This window comes from Stigmatopora nigra, chromosome 15 (genome assembly GCF_051989575.1).
Source record: "Stigmatopora nigra isolate UIUO_SnigA chromosome 15, RoL_Snig_1.1, whole genome shotgun sequence".
NCBI classification, from domain to species: domain Eukaryota; kingdom Metazoa; phylum Chordata; class Actinopteri; order Syngnathiformes; family Syngnathidae; genus Stigmatopora; species Stigmatopora nigra.
In genome coordinates, this window is record NC_135522.1 from 10,382,501 (window position 1) to 10,403,709 (window position 21,209).

The 21,209-nt window shown below is 35.7% G+C and overlaps 2 protein-coding genes across 4 annotated transcripts in view; one reads left to right on the forward strand and one right to left on the reverse strand.

Moving 5' to 3' along the window:
* prkcbb (protein kinase C, beta b) overlaps window positions 1-17,985 on the reverse strand; it is a 98,605-nt gene extending 80,620 nt beyond the window's left edge. For 2 of the 3 annotated variants that reach the window (XM_077733906.1, XM_077733904.1), the window contains exons 1-5: window positions 17,914-17,985; window positions 17,636-17,714; window positions 8,649-8,746; window positions 7,633-7,800; window positions 6,205-6,236 (exon numbers count right to left, since the gene is read on the reverse strand). In XM_077733906.1, the coding sequence (XP_077590032.1) occupies window positions 6,205-6,236; window positions 7,633-7,800; window positions 8,649-8,668 (220 nt within the window). In that variant the 5' untranslated portion in view covers window positions 8,669-8,746; window positions 17,636-17,714; window positions 17,914-17,985. Of the gene's footprint in view, window positions 1-6,204; window positions 6,237-7,632; window positions 8,103-8,648; window positions 8,747-17,635; window positions 17,715-17,913 lie in introns of those variants that run through there. The other variant, XM_077733905.1, reaches the window with a different exon arrangement.
* Window positions 17,986-18,065: 80 nt separating this feature from the next.
* Window positions 18,066-20,865, forward strand: socs1a (suppressor of cytokine signaling 1a). Its single transcript, XM_077735426.1, has 2 exons — window positions 18,066-18,178; window positions 19,769-20,865. The coding sequence occupies exon 2, from the start codon at window positions 19,811-19,813 to the stop codon at window positions 20,429-20,431; it is 621 nt and encodes a 206-aa protein (XP_077591552.1). The 5' UTR covers window positions 18,066-18,178; window positions 19,769-19,810; the 3' UTR covers window positions 20,432-20,865.
* The last annotated feature ends 344 nt before the right edge of the window (window positions 20,866-21,209 follow it).

Genomic DNA, 21,209 nt, shown 5'->3' on the forward strand with positions numbered 1-21,209 from the left:
TAGGAATTGAGCATGAGATCAAAATCCAAATCCGAGTAAACAGTGGAAAGCAAAACAGAAATGAAACGACCCGTTTCCCTTGGCTTTAGGAACTCATCCATGCACTTGATTTTGTGTTTGTGCACACATCTGTGCGTGAATGTGGATATTTGAGTGCGTAGGAGGCATGTTTTTAGACCTAGCGCCCACACAGGTTGGCGCTGCAGAAGCACCTGAGATGTGAGAGGCACCAGCAATAGACACCGACTGTTTGCAAATGTTCACTTAGTCATTTGAACCCGGACGGGCTGGTGAAGGTATATCATAAGGATCTAGAGGAAATGTGGGCACTGTGCCCACAGGCAATCTTTTGGTTAAAGGAAGGAGACAGGTGATTAAACTTTAAAGACACACCCTTAGTTAGAAAGAAGTTGGAACAGACATTTAGAATGCTAATAAAAAAAAGACAAGAAATATGTCTGCTACCCGCTAATAGGCAAAGCAAATTTTCTTAATGTTTTCCAATGCTGTAAAAATGTGTAGATTTCAACAGGCATATAACTGAGGTCAATGATTTTTGGACTGAATCATTTGCATTCATTACCAATGCGTAAGGATTGCCTGAATATTTGCTCTGTAGCGAGAAGTTGTCAAATAATCAGGGACACCTGACCATTGCTCAAAGATTGGGAAACACTGCTCTACAGGACGTACTGCAGGGAAAATAAACATTTAATCATGAAGGATTATTATGTGATTACAGCCAATGTAGTCATTTTGATAGTAGTGGGAAATAGCTCATCTCAACTGATTTTCGGAACCATTTTATCCTCATTATGGTTGGGGGGGGGGGGTGCTGGAGCCAATCCGGGCCAAAGGCAGGGCACAAGGAGACGGACCATGTGTGGTTTCCTCCGGGTACTCCGGTTTCCTCCCACATTCCAAAGACATGCATGATAGGCTGATTGGCCACTCTAAATTGCACCTTGGCATGAGTGTGAGTGTCTCCAGCACCCCCGCAACCCTAATGAGGATAAAGTGGTTCAGAAAATGAGTTGAGATGAGAACATTTTGGGTTGCCGACCCCTGTTTTAAGTGCATCTTCACTCCCACATTAACAATCTACTCTTATTTCATGTCATTTCTATACCACTTCTTGCCTGTCGATTTTCTCTGTCAGAGTAACAAATCTCATACACTATGTCCCAGCTCAAGTGTCATCGCAGCATGTAACTCTCTCACTCATCTCGAACCCGCTGCCTCGCTGGACTTGCTCTATTTTCGTTAAGCTACTGTTTATTTGTCATATGCCTGCAGCAACCATTCGCTTTAGTCATAGAGCAAGATTTTGAAGAATGTATTGATAAATTCACAGATTTATATATATATATATATATATATATATATATATATATATATATATATATATATATATATATATATATATATATATATATATATATATATATATATATATATATATATATATATATATATATATATATATATATATATATATATATATATATATATATATATATATATATATATATATATATATATATATATATATATATATATATATATATATACAATACAATACACATTATTGGGGTGAAAAAAAGAACTCCTGTTATGTTAGGTTTCCCACATTACAACACTAAAATGAAGTTACCGTTATTGAGGAGTACAGCGGTACCTCGGGATACGAGCTTAATTCGTTCCGGGACTGAGCTCGTATGTCCATATTCTCGTAACTCGAACGAACGTTTCACATTGAAATGAACTAAAAACAAATTAATTTGTTCTAATCCTCTGAAAAAACACCCAAAACAGTATATTGGATTGGAAAAAAATGATTTATTTCTTCTAATTCGCCATCTATTAATAAAGTAACACATGACTAGTGGTTTAATAGTACTAAAATGTGTTTAATAGTACTAAAATTAGACAGATTTTGCAGAGGGGAGAGAGAGAGGGACAAAGATAGGGGTGGCGACTTTCCATGGCAACGCACTCGTAACAGAACAAACAAATTTAAATAAACTTGGATTAATATATACAGACACACTCAAACATACGTTTAATGTAACTTTATACAAAACTGAATTCTAATTTTGTTTTGATTTGTTTTACCTTCCTTCTCTGGGTTGACTCTACCCGGACTTTCAGCGGAAGTTTTTAAAAGGAACGCATCAAGGGTTGTTAGTTTTTGCCTTCCCTTCAAAATATTTCAAAAATGATGCGCACAAATGTCCTCACAATAGGATAATGCAAAACCACTTGCCAATAAGAAGTAGTCTTGTAGTATTAGAGATCACTTCGCCAACGGGAGCTAGCAGGCTAAGGGGGGGGAAAAACACTGATAAAAATGCAACGCTCCGCCCAGTGCTCGCAGAGACACTATAAAGGAGTTGCGACCAGAGACATTACACGAGGGAGTTGTGAGTCAGTGCCTCTGTTGTTCTTATGAGCAAAGTAATATATACTCCTTGTAGCGATCGTGCCGCCATTCGCGCTGAGTGATGGAAAAAACACTGAAAAAAATGCAACGCTCCGCCCAGTGCTCATTGATATCTGTTATACACGAAAGAGACGCGGCAAAAAAGACGCTACAATGATAAACAGCCTCTCATGTCTTGGCCATCTGGCTTTCTCATATCTCGAATTTTTCTTCGTATCTAGAGATCATTATCTGCTCAAAATTTTACTCGTATCTCGAAATGCTCGTATGTCGAGGTGCTCGGAAGTCGAGGTGCTCGTATGTCAAGGTACCACTGTAATAAGAAATAACATACCGAAGCGCAGCAGTATGTACAAGGAACACACATGTCGCCCTTCCCGAAATTACAATAATTGTACAATAATGTGGCGTCCAATCATCCTTATGCTATGAATTTCAATTAGTTTATCTGAAGTCAATGACAGCCAAGCCATGGTAGAATTACTTTACATTCAAGTGAATATGCAGAAATCTTGTATTAAAAGAAAAAATATATATATCTTGTAAACTTTCCAAAAAAAAACAGTTCTACAGTATCAGCCGTAACACAGTTTCAGAATTGATAGCCAAAAAATGGTATCACCAGTTATGTTATCACACTAAAGGTAACTTTCAGGATGTAATTGAGTAAAAAATGTAATGTCATCCTGTGAGGGATCCACAAAAATCATTACCATACAGTGTACACCTATTCCTGTATTGTCATGCAGTGTTACTCAGGATATATTGCATCTACATCATCCAGTGTTTAATTCATAAACATTAAAGATGTTACACAACTATCACCATTTCTAGTAGCTAACTCATGTTTTGAGTTTTACAAGCTTACACTAGTAGTTCCTATATTGTTGACTAAACCTTTATTTTCCAATTGCCATTTAGATTTTTGTGACACTTGACTCTTTCCAAATGCCTCCGCAAACCCCCAAACACACACACACACAAACACACACACACACTATTGCCTCTTAAGCTTTCAAAAGAGAACATTTGTCCATTAATATGAACTGTAAAGAACACTCAGCAGCCTCACTGAAACTCACATTTTTAAAAGTAATTTAAAAATTCACACTTTCAAACACAAACACACACACAGACACCAAAGCACTCAGGTACTCAATATGTACTCACAGTTTGTAATGGTATGAAGTACATGCACAGGTACATGACACAATGTGCCTGATTTACTGAGATTCTTGATAGCGGGCACTAAATTACACTTTTATTCACCTTGATAGATTGGAAGTGATAGAAATGGACTTTGGGAATGCAAATAAGTGTAATGCTTTTTGTCTTTTTGTGTGCACATGTTGTTTGACATGGGACTAAAAATACCTAAGAAGCGGCTATGAGTAGTTAGCACCAAATAAAACATCACAGGCCCATATGAGGTGAGATGTGGGAGGAAACCAGAGCACCTGGAGAAAACCCACGCAAGCCCGGGGTGAACATGCAAAGTCCACACAGAAGACTAACCTGGGATTGAACCAATGACCACAGAGCGGTGAGGCTGACGTGTTCAACACTTGGTCACCGGACCAACTTTACTTAAATATTTAATTCCCAAATATTTCATTTAAATCCAATGCTTAAATCTAAATGCAATCTCAAAATCAAGAACATTAATTGTACATAATAAATTTTAATCTAAATCTTATATTTGAATCCTGAATTTAAATAAGAAATATTAAGGCAAAATAATATATACTTGTAGTTTTGTGTTAAGGCTGAGTTCAGTTTGTGCAATCACGACGTAATCCCAATTTCACTGTTACTGTTCATGTCGTAATTTACATAAAAACTAAAAACAACAACTCTCGTTGGACCATCGTTTGTCGTCACAAAGTTCTATGAGGGTATTTTTCTTTTTTTTTAGTTTTCAAGTGTGGTTAAACCAATTTTGTTCTTCATTTCAAATTACTGATCTGAATGAAATGAAGAATTGAGCCATGTTATCCATTGCAAGGCAATATAGCAGTAAGCATATTCTTTGCCATGGCCTCTCTGTACTGAATGGTGAGATGGAGAGGCTGTCACTCATTTGGAGTTCTATTTAAAGATAAGTTGCTCTGAATTCAAAATTTGAAGTCGTTTAGATGTATGTTTATGTGCTTGTGTTCGTGTGGATTGTCTGTTGACTAAGGTTACCTTTCTCCTTACACTTGAACCTGCATAAATAGGGGTGTGCATGTTTGTTATTCATTTTAATACATACATACATCTTCTGCACCTTTATGTTCGTTTGTACCGTTGTTCGTAACTTGAATGTTCGTTGGGGAGTAGGGGAGAGTATGTACATATACATAAACAAATATATATATGTACATATACAGTCATACCTCTATTTACGAATGCCTCTACGTACGTAATTTTCAGGTTATGAAACTTATGTGTATATATATATATATATATATATATATATATATATATATATATATATATATATATATATATATATATATATATATATATATATATATATATATATATATATATATATATATATATATATATATATATATATATATATATACTTGTAGAATTGTGTTGTCACTATTTATACTTGTATCCCAATATACAGTAATTCTCAGTTACCCCTCCACCTACAAAAACACTGGCTTCCTCTGCAGGCAGTTCCCCCCTACTGTGCAGCGGATGCATTCCTAAAGGACACTATTGACGCACCACATATTCACCCAGGATAATTATCAGCCATCACACTGCTGTGCTGAACAGAACCTCTTCCATCTTTCGGCATATAGACAGTTGTATTCCACTGTTGCTAGGAGACATGGAAATTCTTGAGTGCATCCAGTTGATGGTTGAATAAAATCATTTTAAAAAAGAACATTCATCTAAGACAGACTAGCCAATATTTTCAGTTAAGATTCATTTGTGAGGACAAGAGAGACAAAGTGAAGGTGTGTTAGATGTACAGACTGGAGAAAATGAGTAAGCCTTTTGTGATACGCAATAAATTCATTGCCTATTGATTGTATATCAGACAAGAAGTACTATGTTCACAGATACTGATTGGTCATCAAAACCACAGAACTAAAATGAATTCATTCATTTTCTATACTGCCACACGGGAGATGGAGCCTATCACAGACAACTATGGGCACCAGGCAGAGGACACCTGGAATTGGTGGTCAGCCAAGCGTAAGGCACAAGACAACCTTTCATGCTCACACTCATGGATTGGGTCAATTAAGAGTGTTCAACCAGCCTATCCTGCATGTTTTTGTGATGTGGGAGGAGCCCGGAGTACCCAGAGAAAACCCACACAAGCCCTGGGAACTGAAAAACATACAAACTCCGTAGAAGGAGGTCCGAACCTGGGATTATAGTATAATATATGTATGTGTATATGTATGTTAATTATTATGTGCAGTCCATTATTAAATCTCTCTCTCCCACTCACTTTCTCTCTCTCTCTCTCTCTCTCTCTCTCTCTCTCTCTCTCCCTCTCCCTCTCCCTCTCCCTCTCCCTCTCTCTCTCTCTCTCTCTCTCTCTCTCTCTCTCTCTCTCTCTCTCTCTCTCTCTCTCTCTCTCTCTTCTCTCTCTGTCTTTCTTTCTCTCACATTTTTTCAAATGTGTCTGGAGAGTTCAGAAGTTGGATCTTAAAGATTAATGCAGATAATACAAGTTTGTGTTTGAAAAAAAATTCTGCCAAAACTATTAAATTGTTAGAGAGGAGAAGTTGGGAATGTCCTCCTACCTTGGCATTGGAATCCCTGCTTGCCAAACCCCCTGCGAAAAGAGAACATACAAAGAACAGGTTGACAGTTCATTCAGTCACCATCACACATAATCATGGAAACTGTTGTTTGTGTGTGTGTCTACGTGCTCATTTTTATTTTGCAGCTGCAAATAGATAATGGAAGTGTGCAATCACTTACCACTCCCATTGTTCTAACATCATGCTGATGGATGGATGGATGGATGATGGATGGGTAGAGTGTGATTCTTTTGCGACTTTCCCAACATAAATTGTTTATGAACATGCGCACAATTACAATCTTTCTGTTTCTGGGTCATGTATCCATTATCAAATTAAAAATCCATCATCATGGCATCAAAGCTAAATATACATGTGTCAAATTATGACTACCTAGAGATTGAAATTAATTCAATAACTTGAGTGCAACCCCGGTGGGCTGAGAACATCAAAGGCAGAAGAAAAAAAAGCATTCAGCATTCGATTACTTTGGTTTTGTTGTTACTGTTATTAAAATAGCAGATTTGCTCACCCAATAACTCAGCTTTTTATTTAATGAATCTGCCTGTGAAACATAATGACCCATGGTAAATTTTTACTAGTACAAGTATTCACTTTGTTCACATTGGTTGACAATTAAAGGTAGTACACTAGTACACTAACCATGACTTACTAGTGTTGATTTATTCATTTCTGAACCACTTATCCTAACACTCAAACCAAGGGGCAATTTAGAGTGCTCAATCAGCCTACCAGGTGGCCCGGTTAGTGCGTTGGCCTTACAGTTTTAGAGAATTGGGTTCAAATCCATGTCAGTCCACCTGTGTGGAGTTTGCATGTTCTCCCCGGGCTGGGATAGCCTCCAGCACCCCCCGCAACTCTAATGACGATAAAGCAGTTCAAAAAATGAATGAATGAAACAGCCTATCCTGCACATTTTAATGGATGTGGGGGGAAACCGGAATAATTGGGGAAAACCCACCCAAGCCCGGGGAGAACATGCAAACTCCACACTGTGAGGACCGAAATGGTATCGAATCTTCGACCCAAAAATTTATAGTATATTGTTAAAAACTTTTGCCACTTTGTAAAGGATAAAATCTTTATTGTCCTCCACCACTGATTTCAACCACTTGGACAAATATAATGCTGAAGCAATAGATGAAGTTTAAATGGATATCAATGATGGAATATAATACAATTTCCTCTGGGCAAAAATATGTTTCTCTTGGTGGTAGTGCGTCAACAAGTGCAGGCTTTAATAACAATTGCAGGTTATTTTGGGAATAACAAACATGCAAGCATGCAAACACTCAAATATGATTGACACACTCTATAATTGACTATCATGTGCACCTGTATCTAATGAACAAAATGTGTTTAGCTTGTGAACAATAGTATTTTTGGATTAAATCTATTCTTGCTCACCAGATGAAGTCGGTGCAGTGGCTGCAGAAGGTGGGTTGCTTGAAGAAGCGTGCGATGAATTTATGGTCCTTGATTTCATGGACATTCTTCTGACGGAGAGCTCCTTGGCGGGCGAAGCCCCTCATGGGCTGCTGGGGTCCGTCCTCGCCATCGCTGTTAGCCGCTGCACTGTCAGCCATGATCCAAATAACAACTATAACCTGACTTTTAAACTTTAAGCTTTCACAAGCAAGTTGTCGGCAGACCCCCAAAAATATTTCAGGTCTGATTTATCTTTCTTTCTATTGGGTATGTTGTGATGTTGAGCGAATTATAAAGCGATGCCGTGAACCTGATGCCCAATTTTAGATTGCTACGGCTTTAATGCTGAGTGGAGGGCACAAGCGTGTAATTTGCTGCTCAAACCTCCAACACTGCTTCTTCCCAGCAAGAGAATGTGTGTGCGACAGAGAAAGAATAGGAGAGAGAAAGGGGGAGGGAGAGAGAGGAGGGGGGAGAGAGAGAGAGAGCGAGAGACAGAGACAGAGGGTGGGGGACAGGGAGGAGGGAGAGATGGAGGTAGGTAGATAGGAAGGAAGGAAAAGAGGGAGGTAGTTTGAGAGAGATAGATAGTCAGAGAGAGACGCACCTATTTTCTCGCATATAAGCCGCCCCTGCGTGCAAACCGCACCCTTAAAATTGGCTTAAAATCATTGAATTTCACAATTTCTCGCATATAAGCCCCACCCCCTCCCCTGATTCACAATTTTCACCTCCATATTCACGGTTTGAATAGAGAGAACAAGTGTTACTTTGAAGGGAAAATCATTACACATGGTATTTATGAGATACTGTATGAATCAAAAGCACATTATTAGGGTCAATATCATAAGGAAGTTCGTAATTCATCTAGTAATGGTTGTTTTCTTATTGCAGAACAGAAAATAACCAACAAATAGTAAATATGTTAATATGCTGACATCTACTGGTGAAAAGGAGTATAGCAACACTGTAAATTGTGCACATATAAGCCGTACCTATGATTCAGTCGACCCATCTGACAGGTTCCCGTGGCAATGAAGGCGTCATTCAGCGTGTGTAGTATTTGCTATTATAGAATAGCTCAGAATGTCATCTAGGAAACATGAATAGATCAGAAAGTTCCAACCCTAGTTTGGTTGTAACAAAACAAATCAGTAACATGCAATGTCAAGCAGTGTAAAAATGAGTTTCATTGTGAGTAGGGAACAAATGTTAATATGGTATTATATTAACCAGTAAAAGAAGTTTACATTGCTAAAAAACTATGAAATTACTTTCCTACTGTTTACATGTGCTTCCACGCTATCTTTGTAAGGTTCACAACGCTGCCGAGCAAAAGCAGTGAACAAAAATTGGACTCGTCCCCAAGAATGCCTTCTAATAATTCATGTAAGGGGCACATGTTTCACCCTGTCCCACTTTTGCTGTTGCCATCTTTAATTTCTCTATATCTAGTCTTTGTTATGTACTTCATTTTTATTCATAAACACACTTTTGTCATCTAACTCCCAGCAACGCCGGTGTCTCAACAACCATCATTGCGTATAGGTAACATTTACTATCATAACTGTTCAAAATTATTCTTAAATATCACAGTCTTAAGTCCATTTGTATCCTCTTTCTTTCATTGCACACAAAATACATTGATACATTGTTTTGTTTTCCATACTGACAATCGAAGATGCACTTTCCATCTGGATGGCCTAAAAAAAATTTAATTTTTGGCTGCCGAGTCTGAGCAAGACTTAAATTGTTTCCGGGTAATATTGTGTGAGTGTGAATGGTTGTTTGTGTCAATATGCCGTGTGATTGGCTAGCAATCTATTCAGGGTGTCCCCTGCCTACTGCCAACAGTTGGCTGGGATAGGCTCCAGCGCCCCTGCCACTCTTGTGAGGATAAAGCGAACGGAAAAATAATGAATGAGTTAATATCCTAATTATTGAGATGGTAATTAGACTTCCTTTCTCAGCTCTCTTTGCCTCACCTGCCGAAAAATGTGACCATTCTGTCCTTTTCTCAACAGGTACTACTAGCTATTAATGTCATAACTTACTAGCTATTAATGTCATAACTAGAATTTCTCCAAAAAGTCAGAGTTCCTTGATGCATTGTTTTGGATTAAAAAACTATGAAATGACAAAAGACAGTAAGATTTGAGTGCCTGTTTCATTTTCTACATGTAAATTTACATCAGTACTACCACAGTCATTTTTTTTTTTTTGGCATGGTAAACATTTCCAAAGAGATTTAATGTTATTTTCTCCGAAATATTTTATGTATTAAAGCCAATAAATGAATAATCAATACCACGTCTTCCAAAGCATGCAGTCATTAGCAATTGTTTTTCACAATCAAACCTGATTTTAAAGGTAAAACCGTTGATTGAGGTGTGGCTACACATCAGTTCCAAGTATTATTATGTTGTAAATGGCTTCTTCCAAAGAACCCACACATAGAAAACACTGCTACCCATAAAAGCGGCATCCTAAAACTGAAAGTAACCATGTGATGAGGTAAAAAAAACATGCAGATATCCTTCTCTGATTAAAAAGAGGAAAAAGCACAGCTGCTCAGTAGCTTTCTTCAAGTCTCACACAGATTTTTTGAGGATCATCTATGTTTGTTCTATGGCTTGCATTTCACAGAAGTTTGCAAAGTTTATTCAAGACCACATAATCACTCAAAAATGTTTTCCTGGAACAAATTCTTTTGGGTAGTTTGGAGAAAAACGCTTTACCTCCACACGCAAAATGCATCGGTACAAGATATTGATAAATCTTTCATTCATTCATTCATTTTCTGTACTGTTTTTCCTCACAGAGGTCATAGGGGCTGCTGGCGCCTATATATGCTGGGGACACCCTGAATATCATACCTGTCAACGTGTACGTTTTATACATATTTTATACATTTTTTTACCGTTTCAAATCATGTACGCCGTACACAGACTTTTGTATGGGGATTTTTTTTTTTTTTGATCGCCAATATTTCTGAAAACCGATCTCAACAAGACAGTTTTGGCTAAAATCCAGATAGTCTCGTAGGCTGGTAGCCAACGACGCTACTGTCTTCGATCATTACTATTGTCACGGTATACCAGCAAAAATTATCCTCAATCGTATGTATTTTTTTAGCGGTGCGTACGGCAATATCGATAAAGGATGACATGCGCATGCGTAGATATACATAGAGTAAATATCGTGGAAGCAAGCATGGAGGAGCCACCTAATAAGAGTAAACATGCGTCGTACAGTGTTTGTAAGGTTTTTGGGGGGTTTGTACGGGGAATCATAATCATTTATAAGGGCAGTTATGAGTAGAGGTTGACAGGTATGGAACTGGTTCACAGCCAATCGCAGGGGTTTACCAATTTATTCAATCATGTAGGCTCTTATAATTGTTCTTGTTATGAAACATCTCAGCAGGTAGGCCCAGATATCTGCAGTGTTACATAATCATGTGACCCTGCAGACTGTAAAATGATGAAAATGTTGTTTTATGTTGCGGTTTCCCGCATCAAAGGGCTCTGGTGGTGATGTAAGCATTCCCTTTGAGTACCTGGATTTGAATGTATATGAGGTATATTTTTCTCTAGAAAATTGTATGGTGACTCATTTCAAACAAATATACTCTTTTTTTTTCTTTAAGATCTATATATAAATATAAAGCAGATAGTGTTTATGAAATGCCTGCAATGCTGCTCTGTAATGTAGATGTACAATATCATTTTTTAAATATTTCTTACAGAGAATTTAATCAATGTTATCTGCTTATCTGTTTCTCCATGTCCCTCATGAGATTAAGTAGACAGCTCAACACAATTTGTCGAGAAAAAGTAGTACAAACACACACTTCCATATAATTAATTCATTTACCAAACCACTGCAATGAAATGAAACTGATGTTGGGATTTTCATTGTGGTACTTACAGAAAATAAAAGTCAGTCAGAGTTGATTTTCAATGTGCTTTTGTGGCAGTTTTGTGTGGTTTCTTTATACGTTTTGACATATAATTAAAAGAGGGAAGTAGTACTTCTGTCATTATTTTTTCCTCAACAAATGTGATCTTCAAATACGTAAAACATTTACAGTAAGTACGTAAGAAAGCTTTGGCATTATGCTAAATTTCCGCTACATTTTTTTTCTTTGTTTTTTGTAATGTTGGTTAACCTTGGGTCTATTCATTCATTCATCTACTTAACTTATCCTCATGAAATATCCTAACCAGTCAGTTGAAGTCTGAAGTCATGACATATTGGGATTCATCCCTGAGGATGATATTTTAAAATTTGGGAATCCAGAATAATGTTGAGCAGCCAGTTGTCCCATTACTTCTGACAATGACTCCACCATTATAAACAATAATAGGACAACTGGTTTTGAATTGTTCCAAGGTAATTTATTGTTTTAATGGAACTGGATAGAACTAAAAATTGTGTCAATGTCCTAATATTTATAGACCAGTTTTATTTCAATTGCAACACAATGCAAAACTTGTGCCGTGCCATTGGCTGGGCACCAATTAAGGGTCTCCCCCACCTGGCTGGTATCCGGAGTTAGCTGGGATAGGTTCCAGCACCCCCTTTGTGAGTATAAGTGGTTCAGAAAATGAATGAATGACTGATAGAATAGAGAAAAATAGCCAAAATTACAAAAAAGAAGCAAAAAAATCCATGTAAACTCATGTTCTGCCAGTGAGTTATTAATAACGCCACAGCTTTCCTTCAGTATCAACAGAATTACTGTAAATGTTTTACATACTCAATGATCACGTTTCTTGGGGGGGGGGATTCAAAGAAAAGTGCTACTTCCCCCTTTCAATTATTTCAAAACAAACCCACAATTGATTTACACAGAACTGCAACTCGTCACAGAAAACACATTGACAATGAATTGAAAATCAACTTTAACTTTCAATCTCTATAAAAGTACAACAATGAAAATACCAACTTCAAATTCCTTTCATCACGTAATGTCTAAATTTAATTGTTTTCTGGGAAAAATGTTAACTTAATTTAAATAAAATAAAATAAAATCCCATTGTTAATAGAGATTATATTACCTTGCTCAGTAGTAGCGATTATGTAAAACCATGGCATATATATATATATATATATATATATATATATATATATATATATATATATATATATATATATATATATATATATATATATATATATATATATATATATATATATATATATATATATATATATATATATATATATATATATATATATATATATATATATATATATATATATATATATATATATATATATATATATATATATATGTATATATATATATGTATATATATATATATATATATATATATATATATATATATATATATATATATATATATATATGTATATATATATATATATATATATATATATATATATATATATATATATATATGTATATATATATATATATATATATATATATATATATATATATATATATATATGTATATATATGTATATATATATATATATATATATATATATATATATATATATATATATATATATATATATATATATATATATATGTATATATATATATATATATATATATATATATATATATATATATATATATATATATATATATATATATATATATATATATATATATATATATATATATATATATATATATATATATATATATATATATATATATATATATATATATATATATATATATATATATATATATATATATATATATATATATATATATATATATATATATATATATATATATATATATATATATATATATATATATATATATATATATATATATATATATATATATATATATATATATATATATATATATATATATATATATATATATATATATATATATATATATATATATATATATATATATATATATATATCCAACATATATCCTCCTATATATATCCTATATACATCCTACATGTGTTAATTGTTATTTAGCTTATTGTTATCCATTCATTTTTTCATTTAGTCTTTGTCATCTCATTCTTGAGAACTTCTCGCGTTGCAGGCAAGTACATAGACTGCCAGCACTTTCATTCTCAAATAGATGCCGCATGGATGAGAAATTTTGAAAAGACATTGTGAAAAGACAGCCTTCTTCTCTGCATTTGAGCTTTTCCTGTAAGGAGGGATAACTGTTGGACTGATTTTTGTTTCACTTTCACAATGACTTAACACACCCTTCGGAAATAGATACATCAATGTTGGATTATTGGATCATCTATAGATGTTTAACAACTAGTGTCATATCATATAATTAGGGACTTCTCATATACAGCCTAATTCAGGCGTGGGAAAACTACGGCCCGCGGGCCACATGCGGCCTGCGAGGCGTTGTAATCCGGCCCGCCGACTTTGTCCAAGTAATGTATTTTTTTCGTTTTTTTTTCCCCCAAGATGGCGCCGTCAAGCGGAAGCCAGTGGCAGTAGCTCTGTCCACTCGTATTTGTTTTTTTTGTGTTTTAAGGCCCCTCTATCTTTTTTTTTAAATTAGATTTTAATGTTTCTTAATACATTCCTTTTTACTTTACTTTGTACGTTATACTTTTTACTTTAATGATGAGTATGTTAATACTTAAGTCCTTTTTTTCTGTTTATGTTTCATATGTACTGTTAACGGATGCACTTTTTTATATGTATCATATCTTTTGCTGACCCAGCCCATCTGTCAAATTTTTAAAGTCAATGTGGCCCCCGGGCTGAAAAGTTTGCCCACCCCTGGCCTAATCCCTCAATAATCATAATACATAGCTTTTTCATTGCATCAACCTCACATTGTGAGACCTGGGTTCAAATCCAAGTCAGTTCACCTCTGTGGAGTTTTCATGTTCTCCCCGGGCCTTCGTGTGTTTACTCCGGATACTCCAGTTTCTTATGTTCTGCGTGGGTATTACTCCAGGTAGTCCGGTTTGCTCCCACATTCCAAAGACATGCATGGTAGGCTGATTGGAGTCTTTAAATTGCCCCTAGGTGTGAGCGTGAAGGGTTGTTTATCTCCTCGTGCCCTGCAATTACCTGGCCTTTATTAATAGCATGTCAAAATGAAACTAAAAGGCAGCCACCCTGTAATTAGTGTTTACATTACAATTGTACTGTTAGAAATATAGTTACAGGGGTATTATAATTTCAGATTTTAATTAATAACAGATGAAACTGTACCTGATCTTTTATTATGCCCTCTATACTAGATGCCTTCCTCTTGCAGTTAATGTGTATACATTTATACATGAACTCATTTAATGTCATTGACAGCTCTAGACGGCAAATACATTTGAAGTGACGGTTGGCAACGAGGGCGGACCAGTGGATGAGTGGTTAGTACGTCGGCCTCACACTGGGGAACCTGGGTTGAAATCCAGGCCGGTCCACCTGTGTGGAATTTGCATGTTCTCATCGGGCCTGATTGTTTTTTTTCCGGGTACTCCGGTTTCCTCCCACATTCCAAAGACATGCATGATAGGCTGATTGGACACTGAGGTAGGAATGTAAATGTTTGTTTGTATCCTTGTGCCATACGATTGGCTGGACACCAATTCATTATATCCCCCGCCTCTGGTCCGAAGTCAGCTGGGATAGGCTCCAGCACCCCCCACGGTCCTAGTGAGGATAAAGCGGTTTAGAAAAAAATGAGTTGGCAATGAACTTTGATGCAATCCACGCTCTCACATTAAATGGATTGGAAATCTACAGTTGGTAAACTAAGTTAAAGAGTGATAAATTAGTTTTTGAGGGTACGTATTATGATGGAACTTATATTGTCACTGGCAGGGAAAAAGTTAAAAGAACTGTGTGTGTGTGTGTGTGTGTGTGTGTCTGTGTCTGTGTCTGTGTCTGTGTCTGTGTCTGTGTGTGTGTGTGTGTGTGTGTGTGTGTGTGTGTGTGTGTGTGTGTGTGTGTGTGTGTGTGTGTGTGTGTGTGTGTGTGTGTGTGTGTGCTCTACTGTATGGATCACAATGGTGTTAAAAGTCATAAATTCCCCAGTAAATCCTTCAACTTCCTCCAAATCATCTGTAGTATTTCACTGAAATGCGGCTTCTCTTTTCCCATCAGCTGTTTCCACTTCCTTAACAGTTTAAATAGACAAATTCGATTAAGGGTGTTCTCCGCCTACTGCCCACAGTTGGCTGGGATAGGCTTAAGCACCACCACAGCCCACAGCAAGTGGTGTGGAAAATGAAATGAATCAATATGATCTATACTCTAAAATAAATAGAAAACAAATAATGTTTTGTTTTTAAACAATAACATTTAAAAACAATTAAAGATAATATGTTCAAAATATCAAAATGTAAAAACGAGAAAATCCTACTTTTTTCTTTCTTTAATGATTTTTTGATTTAAAAAAAAAATCATTTTAGGCATTTTGGGCATCAAGGGGCTAAATTGAGAGTGAAACAGTACCCTGGTTTAAATAACTAATGTAGTAAGGGCACAATCTTTTCTCTATAACATGACAGCAGTCTAGGTTCTGCATAGCTACTATATGTGACCTAAAAGAAAAGCTGAAACATTAAGTTGAAAGATATTTTTTTATAGAACTGAACTCCACTCATTCACTCATTTTCTGAACATTCAATAGAATTTTTTTCACGTTTTCACATCCAAAGACATGGTGACCTTGTAAAAAAAAAAAAAACTTCACCTAGATCAATCTACACACTTTATCTCATTACATTCTCTGAACCGCTTTATCCTCACTGAGGTCGCGGGGGGTGCTGGCCACTTCGCAGCTGACTTTGGGCCAGAGGTGGGGGACACTTTGGTGGCCAGCCAATTGCAGGGCATAGTAAAACAAACAACCATACATGCTCACACTCATACCTAGGGGCAAGTTAGAGTGTCCGATGCCTACCATGCATATCTTTGGAATGTGGGAGGAAACCGGAGTACCCAGAGAAAACCCAAGCAGGCTCGGGGAAAACATGCAAATTTCACACAGGGGGACTAACCTGGATTTGAACCCAAGTGCTAGAGCTATGAGGCTGACACGTTAACCACTCAGCCGCTGCTGATTGTCCAACGTATGAATTGAAGAAGCACGCACGGTTTTCTTCTGACTCTCCCTATTTCACCGAAATGAAACTTGAGGAATCAACAAGCAAGTAAATATAAACATCGCAAAGTTAGTTATGATTCCAATAAACAATTACTAATGAATAGAAAAACAGTCTACTCCCTTCTGCTTAAATGAGTGTAGGCCTTCATAATTGAGATACTAAATTAGATTTCACATAAATGAGAAATAGGGCTTTTGAATGTCATTCATGAAGGAGACATTTAAGTCAGTGGGAGTACATGCTCATTCCTTTATTCATGGAAAGCCCTCCTACATTAAAACTAAATGAAAGCTATTTATGTGAATTTATCACGGGAATGTGTTCTATCACTTTGAGCAAATGTTCAACACATTTACTGCCACATTACCACTTCAAATAGATTGGACAACAACTACCGCCATTTAAAGAGTTTTAATTTCGTTTTTATCCTAATCAATTATGGCCACCAGGCAGGGGACATCCTGAATTATTTTGAATAATTTTTTTGCATCAGACCACAGGTGTCAAAGTGGCGGCCCGTGGGCCAAATTTGGCCCGCCGCATCATTTTGTGTGGCCCGGGAAAGTAAATCACGAGTGCCAACTTTCAGTTTTAGGATTAAATTAAAATGAAGAGTATAGATGTATATTAAATTTCCTGATTTCCCCCCTTTTAAATCAATAATTGTCCTTTTTTAATCCATTTTTCTGTGTTTTTAGTTCAAAAAGCATTTTGTAAAAATCTAAAAATACATTTAAGAGAAGCTTGAATTAACATTAAATCAGATCTATAAAAAAACGGAATATTCAGGGATTTTAATCAAATTCTTTTAATGCTTTTATATTTAAAAAAATCTAAATATTATATCTCACATTAACGCGGCCCCCGAACCAACCAACCTGAGTCTGAGACCCTTGGGCTAGGGTGTCCCCTGCCATGTAGTTGCCTGGGATTGGCTCCAGCACCCCCATGGTCATTCTGAAAACATAAAAACAGTATGTAAAATGAAAGAATAATATAGCAATTGGTCAAATGAAATATTATTCTTTTAAATGACCAGAAATAGTCACTTGGCCCTCATTTTACGAATATGGAGTCAACTTTTGAATAGCGATCCACGTACTATTGTCCCTTTCATGAATTGGAAAATTGTTACTAAAAAAAAACAATTACTGACCCAGTGCTCAGCTGTCTTCACTTTGTGGTTCTTTGTATTCTAATAAATAAAACGTGCTTGCTGAGAAATGAAAGTTTTTTAGATCTGTTTCACTTTCGTTTTTGAGAAATAGTCCCGCCCACTTTTTTTTCTATAAAAAGGATATACTTCTTTGTGAGGCAGAGCACTTCTACTACTGCATTCGGACTGAGAGAACCGGTCACAACTATAGACTTGAAGGGAAAAAGCCTTATTTTCGTCTTTGGATTTAAACTGAAACAAAACGGTAAGGCTTTTGAATAGTTTTAAGTCTTGAAATCAATCAATGGATCCAGCAGTGCTATGGTTTCTCTTTCTCTGGACCTTATATTTTGTACTTTTACACTGTGAGAACATTCAAGTAAAGATAAACACAGCTTTGTGCCATATCAAATGTCAATAAGGTTTATACTTACACATAGTAAAAAAGTACAACTAGCAAACAGGGTTTAAATGCATTATGACGGTTTAAAATAAGGTGCAAAGAAAATTGAGATATAAAATAGGGCTTGACTACAGTTGAAATTTTTGGTGGTGGTTCTCAATGCTGATGCTGCTAAATTATAAAAACAGATGTGTTTTATTGAATGAAGTATGTGTGCTGTAACCGAGATGGAGAAATGGTACAAGGCAAATGTTCCAATAGATTACTTATTTTTTTGCACTTATTTTTTTCTTTGGGACAATGGTGACTAGTTGACAGTTAATCCAAACAGGCTTTTTCCTATAAGAATTTTGTTTAATTAAAAAAAAAAACACTTTGACCATGTATATATAGTACCATATATTATAAAAAACGTAAACATTAGCAATTATAATATTATTTGTATTTTTTATGCTTGAGAATAAATTTAGAAAATAATACAATTAAAACTAAGTTAATGGAAATAAAATTTCAAAATTACTCACACCTAATGGTCATTTATAACTATGTTTATATATATATATATATATATATATATATATATATATATATATATATATATATATATATATATATATATATATATATATATATATATATATATATATATATATATATATATATATATATATATATATATATATATATATATATATATATATATATATATATATATATATATATATATATATATATATATATATATATATATATATATATATATATATATATATATATATATATATATATATATATATATGTACATGCACATACACATGTACATGCACATACACATGTACATGCACATACACATGTACATGCACATACACATGTACATGCACATACACATGTACATGCACATACACATGTACATGCACATACACATGTACATGCACATACACATGTACATGCACATACACATGTACATACACATGTACATACACATGTACATACACATGTACATACACATGTACATACACATGTACATACACATGTACATACACATGTACATACACATGTACATACACATGTACATACACATGTACATACACATGTACATACACATGTACATACACATGTACATACACATGTACATACACATGTACATACACATGTACATACACATGTACATACACATGTACATACACATGTACATACACATGTACATACACATGTACATACACATGTACATACACATGTACATACACATGTACATACACATGTACATACACATGTACATACACATGTATATATGTATATATATAAATAAATTGTGCATGACAGGTCTAATATAGAGAACGTATTTACTTCCAATTCTTAACAACAAGTAGGTCATTGTTCACACAGTCATGAAGTAACGCAATTAGCCTTTTGTGATGCTGGACTGACGTTCTGCTGATTTCTCCATTTAAGGTACCATTGTGGTGGTAAAAAAATGGGAGCAGGTTCTGTAGGATGGTAACCAAAAGCACAACAGAGGGAAAGCACCACTTGTCAGGCTCCTTGGACTCAGAACATCCTGAGTTGGAGCCTCTTCAGCAGCGGGCCGCCCCCAAACCCAAGCCGAAGCCCACGTCGGTATCATGGAGGTACCTTACCCACTTCCCCACATTCAACTGCAAAGAGGACTACAAGATCATCATAGACACAGCCAGCCAGCTGGAGTTGAGTGGCTTCTACTGGGGCCCTCTGGGAGTGGAAGAAGCCCACTGTATGCTGAAGGACGCCCCACAGGGGAGCTACCTCATCCGCGACAGCCGTCAGAAAGACATCTTCTTCACTCTGTCCTATCACGCCAAGAATGGGCCAGTCAGTGTACGCATCGACTACAAGCGGCAGAAATTTTCACTTTCAGGCAACATGCGCACTTTCTCAACCCTCTTCGACCTCTTGGAATATTACACCAACTCCCCCAAGAGGAGCCTGAGGGTCCCACACAGAAAATGGGAGCCCACGCTACAGGAACTCTGCAGGAGACGCATAATGGAGCTCTGCGGCGGACGCAAGCAGGTTTCAGAGTTGCCCCTCACCAACATCGCCCAAGACTTCCTATTGGAATTCCCTTACAAGTTATGAAAATGTTACGTGTTGATTTCCTCTTGGTTGTTGTGTTCCTAGTTTTACAACTAGAGGCCATCCTTAGTATTGCACCATCTTCCATTGACTCCACTTTAATGCACACAAATGATTTTCTACTCATGAGGATAAGTGAAGACATAAACTGCAGACATGGCCAGGTGGAAAAGGACTGTTTTTGTCACACGAGTATATGGACCAATACAATAAAAACAACAATGTGCAATTTTCTCAGTATTCTTCGGAATATGAGGGTATGTTTTTCATTCGATAGCAAGCACTGCCATAAACGTGATTAAATTATTTACTCAATACTCTAATGTTACTGTGCCATGTATGGTAAAATATCTGAACGAGAGACAGAATTGTCAAAATGGTTATATATAGAATATGTTTTGTTTTTTTAATGAAAGACTTGAAAAAAAAACATGCTGTGTCTTTTTATTATTTCCAAGAAAGATTATGCTTCACATCCTGCTGAAAGACGGTTACAAAACAATCTGAGTGAGTCATTTATGGAATAAAATAGTAAATGGGTGTGGCAAATTGCGCGAGTAAGGAACTGAGACACACACACACACACACACACACACACACACACATTGAACAGAAGCGCCCGACAGTGACACATTATGAGTAATAAGAATTTAAAAGTATTATGAATGAACAATGTAGGGAATTTTAAGAGACAAGAAAAAAATTCAATTTTGGATTAGAAGGATTTTAGCTGTTAAAGGCTGAACAAATACATCATTTAATTTGAACCACTGTGACTATC

Coding starts and splice junctions, on each gene's coding strand:
- socs1a (XM_077735426.1), top strand. CDS start 19,811: ATGGTAACCAAAAGCACAACAGAGGGAAAGCACCACTTGTCAGGCTCC.